We start from the raw sequence: 12,560 nt of genomic DNA on the forward strand, positions 1-12,560 counted from the left end.
CCTCTTGAGCCGGGCGAGCATGAAACCCGGGAAATTTAAGGGACATCATCAATAAGGGACAGCAGCGGGACATGGCGCTGGGATAAGGGAGTTTCCCGTCAAATAAGGGACGGTTGACAGCTATGCAAATACCATTTCTTTTCTTTTCAGGGACCAATTGGTTTGCAAGGCCCCATGGGAGCACCAGGTGTGAGAGGGTTTCAGGTGAGTCCATTAAGCAACAGCAACAACTTAGCACACAGCTGAGGAACCTTCTCTGCATCGTGGACTTCAAGAGATAAGTGGGGCACAATTAGGGAAGCTATCTTACGAGAACAGTTGGGTAGAGGGGATATTCTATGCTAGTCCTGCTCAGAGTAGACTTATTATGCAGAGTAATTGTTGGCTATTTGCAGATTAGTTGCGCTGCAGAAGGCGTGCTGGGGAGACTACACATTACAAGGAACGCAAAAGTAACTTTTGCTAGGTTTTAATAGCAAAAACAAAAACTCCTTTTACAATATATCTGTAAGCATGACCCATCCACCAGGATACTGAGAGAGCTAGGTGCTGCTCTTTATATACTATAAAAGGTAAAGGGACCCCTGACCATTAGGTCCAGTCGTGGCTGACTCTGGGGTTGCGGCGCTCATCTCGCTTTACTGGCCAAGGGAGCCGACGTGCAGCTTCCGGGTCATGTGGCCAGCATGACTAAGCCCCTTCTGGCGAACCAGAGCAGCGCACGGAAACGCCGTTTACCTTCCCACCTTTACCTATTTATCTACTTGCACTTTGACGTGCTTTCGAATGGCTATGTTGGCAGGAGCAGGGACCGAGCAACGGGAGCTCACCCCGTTGCGGGGATTCAAACCTTCTGATCGGCAAGTTCTAGGCTCTGTGTTTAACCCACAGCACCACCCTTATATACTATACCCAACAGTTTAATTAACATAACTTAACAGCACCTGCTATACTGCTTCACAGCTGTAAAACTAGGTCAAGTTATTTGCTCTGGCCCTTAAAGACATACACATCTTGTGGAACAATAATGAAACCTAAAAATTAAAGAAACCATTCAGCATTAATAAGTATGACTAACTTAGGTTCATTGCTTTCAGTGGGTCTACTCTGAGTAGGAGTTGGTTGGATACAACCCTTTGACTTCACTCAAGGCCACATGCAACACAACAGAACATTTCCTCTCTTCCTCCTCACCCCTGGCAAATGCCTTTTAAACTTGGGTCCCTTCCAAGTGTGGCTGGAGTTAGGGGTCAGTAGGGTGGGGCAGCTGTCAGAGCTGTGATCCATTAAGGGCCCCCACAGACATAGGCTGCATATGCACCATGGGTGGAATTCAATGTGGGGAATTCATGAGTGGAATGAGGTCCACTTGCAAAATGAGACTCCTCCCCTTTCCCTCCATGGCCCCCAAACCTGCTTTGGGTTCATCAAAATTCTCCAGAGCAGATTTAGAGGGCATGTGGGAGAGGGAGGAAAGGAAAGTCCCATTGCGTGAGTAGACCTCTTTCCACTTGTGGAACATCTATGTTAAATCACACCTCATACTTTTAAAGCACGTAGCTTCCCCCAGAGAATTCTGGGAACTGTAGTTCACCCCCTTACAGATCTGTAGTTCCCAGCACCCTTAATAATCCAGCACTGGCTTGGCTCCGTCAGTGCGTTTGCACCATGCTGACGTCCTCACCCCTCACCCTCTGAGTAAAAACCACTTTCTGGGAAACCAGCATAGCAACTTCACCCGGTGACCTGCTTCTGTTGCTTTGTGGTAAAATGCCTTTGTTGCTTATTATTATTTTTTTAGGGTCGTAAAGGGTCCAGTGGGGAGCCTGGCCTTCCTGGTCCCACCGGAATCCGTGGCGGGTCTGGTGAAAGGGTAAGAAAAAAGGAGCGTCTCCACCCCCATCATTCTGCTAGGACGCTGAGATCCAGCTCCGAGGGCCTTCTGGCAGTTCCCTCATTGTGAGAAGCAAAGCTACAGGGAACCAGGCAGAGGGCCTTCTCGGTAGTGGCACCCACCCTGTGGAACGCCCTCCCACCAGATGTCAACTATCTGACTTTTAGAAGACATCTGAAGGCAGCCCTCTGTGTAGGAACGTTTTCAATGTTTGATGTTTTAGTGTGCTAATTGTTTTCAATTTGTTGCAAGCTGCCCAGAGTGACTGGGGCAACCCAGTCAGATGGGTGGCATATAAATAAATTATTATTACAGTCACACCTCGGGATAAATGTGCTTCAGGTTGAGCGTTTTCAGGTTACGCTCTGCGGCGACCTGGAAGTAATGGAGCGCGTTACTTCTGGGTTTCGCCACTCGCACATGCACAGACAATCAAAATGATGTCACGCGCATGCGCAGAAGCGGCGAATCACGACCCGCGCACGTGCAGACATGCAGACGTGGGTTGCGTTTGCTTCAGGATGCGAACGGGGCTCTGGAACGGATCCCGTTCACATCCAGAGGTACCACTGTATTATTATTATTATTATTATTATTCAGGGCCTGGATCAGGGGAGGGGCGTGGACAGCCCTAAGGGAAACTGATGCTGTCACCCAATTAAGGCATTTAAAACTGATTAATCACTTGGGTTTTTAAAAAAATCCATTTGAGCACATGGCACACGTTCCCTGCTGGAAGGTGCCACATTTTGCCCTTCCTCCTGACTATGCTTCTGCAAGCATCCACAAGGGGTAGGAAAATAAAATGAAAAAGACCTGCTGCCATTGTGCATGTTACAGGTTAGGTGCAAGCCTGATCTCTTTCTATAACCTATGAAGCAACCTGTGCAGGATTCCCGTTGGGGCACCTGCTTAGCTGCTGTGAAGCAGGACTTTGGCCTGCAGGGCTCTTCTTATGTCTTTATCCATAAAATTGCTTCACTGTTGTGCTAACTTTCTTCTTGTTCCCAGGGCCCTGGTGGAGTTTCTGGACCGAAAGGTAACCAGGTAAGCTATAATGTCAATCATCTGTGCCCGTATCTGTATCTTCTTTGTCCCTTCTCCTCCCCTTCCATCCCATCCCATCCCCCCTCAAACTTAAGGTCTGGTTCAAATATTTAAAAATGATCCCCGCTGTCAAAAGGTAAGAGGTGGCTCTTCTTCTTTGATGGTCGATCCCTCGTAGCCGAGTAAGATTGTCTTCCATAAACACGGTTTTAACAGTGAGTCTGTAAGTGACTGCGGAGGCCAATTCTGGATCCACACGTCCTTCCACAGCAGGGACACTGGTTTCCGGGCAGGAGTTGATCACGGTGAGGGTTTGCCAAGCGTGCCTTCCTGCTAGCATGTTTCTCCCTTGCGTCCTGAGTTCGAGTGTCTTCAAAGCCCATGATACCTTTGGTAAAGACTGTTCTCCAATTGGAGCGCTCAGAGGCCAGTGTTTCGCAATTGTCAGTGTTTATGCTACATTTTTAAATATTTGCCTTGAGAGAGTTTTTAAACCTCTTTTTTTATTTATTTAAATAATAACAGGAAAAACAGAACACCAACAGAAAAGGAAAAAGGAAATTGGGGGGGAAAACACAGTTCACAATCATTGAAAACAAACATACTTATTGTATAGTACTTCCCCACCCACCCACCCACAGCTTCCCTCTGCCACAATTCAATTAAATCTCTATCTCCACATTTATCCTTGCATTCTCCAAATGTATCGTTATTTGGACTTCTTTTATCTCTTTTCTTTTCCAATTCACACATATGCTTTACATTTTTATTCTAGGCATACAGTGGTGCCTCGCAAGACGAAAAGAATCCGTTCCGCGATTCTCTTCGTCTTGCGGTTTTTTCGTCTTGTGAAGCAAGCCCATTAGCGGATTAGCGCTATTAGCGGCTTAGCGGATCAGCTGATAAGCGGCTTAGCGGATCAGCTGATAAGCGGCTTAGCGATCAGCTGTTAAGCGGCTTAGCGGCTTGGGAAAAAGGGGGGGAGGGGAAAAACCCTGCAGGAACTCGCAAGACATTTTCGTCTTGCGAAGCAAGCCCATAGGAAATTCGTTTTGCGAAGCACCTCCAAAACGGAAAACCCTTTCGTCTAGCGGGTTTTCCGTCTTGCGAGGCATTCGTCTTGCGGGGCACCACTGTATTAGCATATCTTTCTTAGAACATACTTTAACATATAATCTTCGAAACATTTCCATTCCTTTTTTAATTTTTTATTTTGAACCTCTTTTGCTTTCCATTTTTAAGTTTGGAATAGAGTAGTTGCTTTGAAAGACGATAATCAGGCATCCGCACAATATGACCAATCCAATGAAGTTAATGCTGAAGAATCATTTCTTAAACACTGGGGATCTTTGCTTCTTCCTGGCATTGGTCATTCTCTGTATAGCTGCTAGGCTTTCTCTCATACCTGGGCAACTGGCGCCACCTTTTGCTTGAACAGAGTACAGGCACATTCAAGATCCCCAGAATGGTGTGTTTGCATAATATCACGCAAGACCCAGGAGTCAGCAACCTTTTTCAGCCATGGGCCAGTCCACCGGCCCTCAGACCTTGTGGGGGGCCAGACTATATTTTTTAAAAATATATGAATGAATTCCTATGCCCCACAAATAACCAAGAGATGCATTTTAAATAAAAGCACACATTCTACTCATGTAAAAACACCAGGCAGGCCCCACAAATAACCCAGAGATGCGTTTTAAGTAAAAGGACACATTCTACTCATGTAGAAACACGCTGATTGCTGGACCGCCCACGGGCCGGATTGAGAAGGTGATTGGGCTGCATCCGGCCCCCGGGCCTTAGGTTGCCTACTCCTGTGCAAGACTGTTGACCAGCTGCCCTGAAGAAACAGGTCCCTTCATGCAAGGCTTCAGAGCTCGTTCACACATTTGCTTGCACCATGCGTAGAAAGCATGGGTCTGAGCGGTTTTTGTCTTGCCCTGCCCTGCTCCTAAGGAAAACCTGCTCTTTAGCAATAGATAGGAACAAACAGCAATCCGGAAAAACTCTGAATTTTGACTTGCTAAAGAGCGACCCCCCCCCCAGGGGGGGGAAACAGCGGGGCAAGAGGAAGCTGTCAGTAAGCCCTAACTTTGATGCAAAATTGCATCTTAGTTCATCAACTGCAGAGTGCCCTCAGAGAACTATTAGCAACACCCAGGTTCACTTTCTGGCTAGTTTCTCTGATAACAGGAATGTGTTCATAATAATAAATTTCCCTATTCAGCTGGTAAGAGCCAGAGTGAATCCGAATGTCTGCCAATCCAGCTCTCCCTGGTACTGATGCAAGGACCTCCATACAGATTTTTGGTAGTTTTGAACAGTTTTCATGTTGTGTGTTTTATCAGTTTTGCACCCCACTTTCAAGTTCAGTAAATAGTCCAGTGATCTATAAAGGTGTAAAGGTAAAGGGACCCCTGACCATTAGGTCCAGTCGTGGCCGACTCTGGGGTTGCGGCGCTCATCTCACTTTATTGGCCGAGGGAGCTGGCATACAGCTTCCGGGTCATGTGGCCAGCATGACTAAGCCGCTTCTAGTGAACCAGAGCAGCGCACAGAAACGCCGTTTACCTCCCCGCCGGAGCAGTACTTGTTTATCTACTTGCACTTTGACGTGCTTTCGAACTGCTAGGTTGGCAGGAGCAGGGACCGAGCAACGGGAGCTCACCCCATCGTGGGGATTTGAACCATTGACCTTCTGATCAGCAAGTCCTAGGCTCTGTAGTTTAACCCACAGCACCACCCGTGTCCCCTATAAAGGTGTACAAATAATAAAGCTCCCAATAAGGGAGTCTGGGAGCACAGAATCGTAGAGCTGGAAGGGACCCAAGGGTCATCTAGTCCAGCCCCACGCAATGCAGGAATCTCAGTTAAAGCATCCATGGCAAACGGCCATCCAACCTCTGCTTAAAAACCTCCAAGGAAGGAGAGTCCATCACCTCCCGAGGGAGACTGTTCCACTGTTGAGCAGCTCTTACTGTCAGAAAGCTTTCCCAAATGTTTAGATGGAATCTCCTTTTTTACGGGAGAAGAAAGCAGCACAGTTTGAGATTTTTTAAAAATAAATAAAATAAGTAATGGCAGTACCTATTGCTGTTCTTGTTTTTTCTTCAAGGGCATCGCTGGAGCAGATGGGCTTCCGGGAGACAAAGGAGAGTTGGTAGGTGGTGTTAATTTGCAGAACCTCCTAATGCATGAAAAGGATGAGTCTAGCGGTTCTAAAAAATGGATAATAGCATCTCAAGTCGGGATTACCCTCAAAAATAAATCCCACACACATCTTAAGCTTTGTAGCCTACCATGAACTATCCCATGACAAAGGGGAAAGAACTCTCCTCCAGTGGTCAACTGGTGCAGAGAAGATACAGGAGAGGACAAAAGTGTGGCTTTTCTGCCAAGTAACTGGAAACAGAAGGATGCAACAGTATAGCACTAATATTGGGATTTATATCATCAGGACTGCATACTCATAGGCAATGCTTTTTTTCTTTAAAAAGTGTTTAGGGGTGCTTTCATTTTGACTCAGGAAAATCACCATTTTGTAGTTCAAATTGGGAAAAATAAAAAGGGTAAATGGACAAAAGTACAAAGAACATGCATTACCTCATATTACACAGCTGACAACTCACATTGGCATGAGGTTGTGTGCACTAACATATTCCCGATTCCTCTGCTTGCTGTTGGTGTCTGTCACCAAATGTCGTCCTTTCAGCAACCACGAAACTGACCAATCACTGTGCTAGATTCCAACGCCTACTTCACACATTAAACGCTCGCTTCTGTCTGAGACTCAGGAAACACCGTGACAGGAAGTGAGACTGCCATTGGGGGTGAGAACTGACGATTCACCGTGCTAAAGAAGAAACTAAATTTTTTAGTTTCCTCTCCTGTTTGATTCACAAAATGTTTAGGGTACATGTCTCCCTGCGTCCCCTCAGAAAAAAAGCACTGCTAATAGCAAATCCATTCTTTGAATATAGCCAAAACTGCACTTTAAGTGGACTTGAGGAAGCCCAAAGGTTTGCAGAAGAAGAACAAACAAGACTCACACAAAAACCCAACCCAGTAAGGACCTAAGATGACAGGGCGTGCAATGTTGACTGACTGTTATAGGTAGATGAGGAACTAGGGAACCAAAATGGGGAACAGGATGCAGGAATCTGGAAAAGGGCTTGGCTGGCTGGCTGTAACACCATGTTACAGATCCCACTTGTTCAGAATATTTATTGTCTGATTCTCCTGGCTCTTTCTTTAGGGTCCTTTCGGCCCTCCTGGGCAAAAGGGGGAGGTAAGTTTCATATATTGTTTCGTTGTAAAATTATTCTGTGTGTTCCTATTTGCTGCTCGGTAGACCCTGTGAGTCTCTCTGGACAAGGACACGGGATAGAAAGAGAAAAAAAGATTTGCCCAGGTAGTGAAGCCGCTATTGGTCCCATTTGCGCCCCATTTTCCTTCCTTTCAAATCAAAATGGGATGGGTAGTCTTTTGACCTTCCCTGAGACCAGCCCCAGGGGCAGCATCACGTGCCTTCAGAGCCTGGGACCAACATATTAGGACTGATGGTTGTCTTTATGTTTTCTTCCTTTGGAAGGCAGGAAGCAGGGGCGAGCTGGGCCCCAAAGGAGTTCAAGGTCCCAATGGAACAGTGGGAGCTCCAGGAATTCCAGGGCACCCGGGCAAGCTGGGTTTGCAAGGCGAACAAGGGATCCCAGGGATCACTGGCAAGCCAGGTCCTCCAGTAAGTAGCCTGTCCAACTCTTTTGCCGTCTCACCCTTCCCTTCATTAGCCTTCTCCAGTTTTCCCCACTCTGCTTTCTCTACTCACTATTCCTCATGGCAATGATTGTCAGCTGATTGAAAGACCATCTTGGGACACTTGCAGACGATCTGATTATTGAGGATTTGCTCTGATTTGCTTGCAAAGTGGAGGAGATTGAAAAATGACGGCTATTTATTGAGCGTTCTTTCCGATTTGTTCGTGGGGAGGTTAGATGTTGCATTGAAGCAAGCGCCATCCCACACTTTCAGTGCCATTTCCATCCTTGCAAATATTCTGATCTTTTGGAGCAGTGGGTTTGTTGCACAAGAGCTCCCCATCATCTATAATGGCACCTCCTGAATGGCCAGGGTGTGATTGATTCCCATCTGAAAACGGCAGCAGTCTGGAAGCACCTGTGTCTGAGTCTGAATCAGTGAATGAAATTGATGTGCACATATGTAAAATAGTTCTTAATGGAAGAAAACAAAACACCCTCTAGCTTAGGAGATGCATATGTTTGTGTTGCAGTAGGCCATAGATGTACCATTCCTATGTGTGAGAGAAGGAAGCGTAGTTGTTTTAAGAATTGTTGCTTTTAAAGTATGCGTCATAATATCTTTGTGTCATCCCAGGGCAAGGAAGCCAGTGAGCAACACATAAGAGAACTCTGTGGTGGAATGATCCGTGGTGAGTATGTAACTCTGGTTCTGGGCAACCAGATAATGTGATTTCTCTGAATGGAATTGCAGGCGGTGAGAAGATAAAAAATGAGTCCGTCTAACCCAGAGTTGTTGACTTCTGACTGTAGCTTTCCGGGATCCCAGCTGGGAGTTTTCTCTGGTCCTGTCAACAAAGACCCTTCAAGTTAAATGTCTGGGATTGAATCTCAGACCTCCTTCTTTCTTCTTTGTTGACCACTTGTAGACGAGTAAGATTGTCTTCCATAAACATGGTTTTAACAGTGAGTCTGTAAGTGACTGAGGAGGCCAATTCTGGATCCACACGTCCTTCCACAGTGGGGACAGAGGTTTCCGGGCGGGAGTTGATCATGGTGAGGGTTTGCCAAGCATGTCTTCCTCTCAGCGCGTTTATCCCTTTCAATCCTGAGTTTTGTGCTTCTTCAAAGCCCATGATACCTTTGGAAAAGGCTGTTCTCCAATTGGAGCACTTGCAGGCCAGTGTTTTCCAGTTGTCAGTGTTTATGCTACATTATTTTAGATTTGCATTGAGTCTTTGAACCTCTTTTGTTGACCACCAGCATTACACTTTCCATTTTTAAGTTTGGAATAGAGTAGTTGCTTTGGAAGATGATAATCAGGCATCCGCACAACATGACCAGTCCAACGAAGTTGATGCTGTAGAATAATTGCTGTTGATCTTTGCTTCTTCCAGGACACTGGCATCAGTTCGCCTGTCTTCCCAAGGGATGTGTCACATTCACACCATACATTAAAAGCTATTTGAAACCACTTTAAGCAGCAATGTCTCCCCACCTCAAGACTTCTGGGAATAGTATTGTGTTACAGGTGCTGCGAGTTGTTAGGCAACCCCTATTTGCCTCACAGAGCTGCCATTCCCTGAGTGGTTTAACAATCAATCCCTCTTCCCAGGGAACGGTGAAAAATGCATGGACTTGTCCTAAAAGTGTACATAGATTCATACATACTGGTCCCCCCAAACTGCTTCCTCCACTTCTCATCAGCCCCAGGCAGCATACAGTTCATTTTTCCCCCCTGAAATATATTTTTTTAAACATTTTTTTCCAATTCGGAATGGATATCCTCCCAGAACACCTCAATTTCTTTACATTGCCACCACATGTGATATAGATTACCTGGTTTTTCTTTACACCTCCAAGAATTGCTTGGTACACTTTTATACATTTTGGAGAGCTTCCAAGGTTTTATATACTACCGATGTTGCATTTTAAGAAAGTTCTCTCTTAAGGAGTGAGTAACACTCTGTAAATTTCCAATCTGTTTTCCACGGATGTTCCCACTGTCTCATGGTTATTGTGTACCCAAAGTCTTGCGCCCATTTAACCATGGCTGCAGTGACCTCCTCCTCCTTGACTTCCCAGTCGAGGAGGAGTCGGTATGCTTTGGAGAGTGTTTTAGATTTAGAATTTACTATATCGGCTTCGAATCTGGAAGACTCTGTGGCGAAACCTTTTTGTTTGTCTATTTTGAATGTCTCGTATAATTGATTATATTGAAACCAGTCCGTTACTGTTTTCAATTCCAGAGCAAATCGCACAGTTAGCTGCTAACTTGAGGAAGCCCCTCGCTCCTGGAATGACGGGGCGGCCCGGGCCTGCCGGTCCCCCAGGCCCTCCTGGGGCAACGGGAATTATTGGGCACCCTGGAGCTCGTGGCCCACCCGGATACCGAGGACCACCAGGAGACCTAGGAGATCCTGGTCCTAGAGGTGAGTCAGATTGACACCGGAAGCAGACCAGCGAGTGCCAGCGAAAGACCGCAAACTCGGTCCTGTGCCTGCCTGTTTGGAAATAAACACCTCTGAGTTGAGTGGGGCTTGCTTCCCAGGTTGGCAGCTTGTATCAAGTTGGGTGCTTCCCAAATGATGTGGGAATCTACCAATTTATGAAGACAACCATATGTGCTCCCAGTGGATAAACTGAAGGACGGTCACGGGTGGAAATGCAGTGTTCAGGCTTGCATATGTTTGCAAGAGTAGAGCTCTGGGAGTAAGGCAATACTACAAATGCCTCATTTCTTGTTTATAGACTGCTTTTCTGCCCAGTGCCTCCAATGCAGCATTCAACATAGCTTATCTTAATAAAAGCGCTTAAAGATTTTTGTTGATTAAGCAGCGTATAAAACTTGCCCGATAAATAATATAGCAGACAAGTGCATCAGTAGTGAGAAACTTCTAGCTCAGTGTTTCCCAAACTTGGATCTCCATATGTTGTTGGACCACTACTCAACTGAAGTCGTTTATGCTTTTGTTACGACACTGTAGGTGACCATGGCGAGAGGGGAGACAAAGGTGCCATGGGGAAAGGTGTTGACGGACCAGATGGGGATCAAGGACCTCAAGGTAAGTTGACCGGGTGCTGATATAACTGTGTACTCCCCACTTCCCTGAGCCGTGAGAAGTTAGCAAGGGAAGCACATCTTAGGTTTGATTTCCCTTGGAGGAGAGAATACTGATTTGCCTCTGAATGTATCTTTTTAAAACACTAAAAACAGCTGCCAGGGGCCAATGACTCTGCTCAACATTGTTGTATATAGGGATGGTTCTTTTTAAAAACTGTTTCCCACCTTCTGCTGCTATTTGCAATGGGAGGCGGGGACTGCCCATTGATGCCAATGAGAGCTTCCCTCCTGATGCAAACAGCAGCTTTTGGGGGGTGTTTTCACATGGACTGCAATGTAGGAAGGTTTCTATTTATTTTATAATAAATCTATCTTCTGTCATGGAACTCAGGGTGGCGTACATGTGGTTTTCGGGAAGTTACCCATCTAAGCAAGGGCTATTTTTTGCAACCAATAATTTTATCCGGGGGAAAGTGCGGAATATCATGCCGAACCTTTATCTCTTTCCCCCTGAAAAGGTCCGCCGGGTGTCCCAGGGACTAGTAAAGATGGCCGGGATGGCTCTCCTGGTGAACCTGGGTTGCCAGGGGATCCTGGAAGACCAGGTGCAATTGGAGTCCAAGGAACTCCAGGAGTCTGTGATACATCTGCCTGCATGGGAGCTGTCGCTGGAGGAAAATCCAAAAAGTCATAAAACTGCATTTAATGGAAGTCAGAAAAAGGGTACGGCGTATTTAAGCAAATTGTTCATACGTGAAGAGGAAACCACCCTTTGAAAAATTTGGAGGGGCAGTTCTCCTGTAAGAATGAATGAAATGGAGACTTTTAGTTCAATGAAACAGGAAATCATCAGATGGAAATTTGTACTATATCCCCTACAATTGTTCCCCAATTTTCACTACATTGTTGTTTGCTCCTTGCCCCACTGAAGAGAGACTTCCCCGCTTATTCTGATGTAAGAGGTGTTTTCCCCAGCACCACCACAAATCAACTGGACTATGTTTTATGCAGTTTTTATGAAGGCTCGAACCTCCACTAGTTTCTGTTAATGGTAAACTCTGTTCCAACCTTATTATGTGTGAGCACTGAGGCCAGGGCTGCAGAGGGCTAACCCTGGTCAGATAAACGAGAGGCACAATTATCTAGCCAGGGCTATGCACACACAGCCTCATCACTTGACCAGGAACAACTCCATCCAGCTAAGTAGGCATGCTTCGTTGGACTGTGTCAAGTAAATGTAGAAGTAGTGGGCTAAATAAACATTATTCAGATAGAACTATTGACAACCTTGATTGTTCATACGATGGACACAATCCAAAGAGCCCCTCTATATGCGCACACCAGAGTTTTCCTAAGGCAGATCTCTATACTGTGTCAGAAGTCTCTTCTGAAGATCCTCCCAGTTTTCAAGGGTGGTTTGTCCCAGCAGCACAGAGAACAGTCTCTGCAAAAGGGGAACCACAAATGCGTTGCAGTACACAGAGCTTGCCAAATGGCCTTATCTCTTAGATATGTACCACAAGTAAATTTTTTCCAATAAATTCCATATGAGGTAGAATGTATATCTCCCTTACATTGGGTTAATTTCAAACATTTCCATATTATATTTAGTAATGACATCTTACATTACAGATGAACACTGCCCAAAATTAGTATATGCATTATTGTGATTTTTTTTAAGAAAAAAAAATCACTTTTTTTGTAATATTGTGTTTGCCTGTTTTATAATAGGCTTGTTTTGTTAATACTTTTATTTTTCCCATTGCTGATTGGAAATAAAGGTGCTACACAAATGTGAATA

At 45.6% G+C, this 12,560-nt stretch overlaps 1 protein-coding gene and 1 long non-coding RNA gene across 2 annotated transcripts in view; one reads left to right on the forward strand and one right to left on the reverse strand.

The window, feature by feature from the left end:
* Positions 1-12,558, forward strand: part of COL9A3 (collagen type IX alpha 3 chain) — a 68,568-nt gene extending 56,010 nt beyond the window's left edge. Inside the window, exons 23-32 of the mRNA XM_053394469.1 lie at positions 151-204; positions 1,802-1,873; positions 2,906-2,941; positions 6,057-6,101; positions 7,197-7,229; positions 7,533-7,679; positions 8,333-8,387; positions 9,945-10,127; positions 10,683-10,760; positions 11,278-12,558. Of these exons, the coding sequence (XP_053250444.1) occupies positions 151-204; positions 1,802-1,873; positions 2,906-2,941; positions 6,057-6,101; positions 7,197-7,229; positions 7,533-7,679; positions 8,333-8,387; positions 9,945-10,127; positions 10,683-10,760; positions 11,278-11,453 (879 nt within the window). The 3' untranslated portion in view covers positions 11,454-12,558. The remainder of the gene's footprint in view (positions 1-150; positions 205-1,801; positions 1,874-2,905; positions 2,942-6,056; positions 6,102-7,196; positions 7,230-7,532; positions 7,680-8,332; positions 8,388-9,944; positions 10,128-10,682; positions 10,761-11,277) is intronic.
* On the reverse strand, positions 454-1,038 carry LOC128416559 (uncharacterized). Its single transcript, XR_008331239.1, has 2 exons — positions 898-1,038; positions 454-554 (listed from the first exon to the last, which is right to left on the reverse strand). It is a non-coding gene; the product is annotated as an uncharacterized LOC128416559 (long non-coding RNA).
* Positions 12,559-12,560: the final 2 nt, after the last annotated feature.

The sequence above is a fragment of the Podarcis raffonei genome, chromosome 6 (assembly GCF_027172205.1).
Source record: "Podarcis raffonei isolate rPodRaf1 chromosome 6, rPodRaf1.pri, whole genome shotgun sequence".
Lineage (NCBI taxonomy): Eukaryota > Metazoa > Chordata > Lepidosauria > Squamata > Lacertidae > Podarcis > Podarcis raffonei.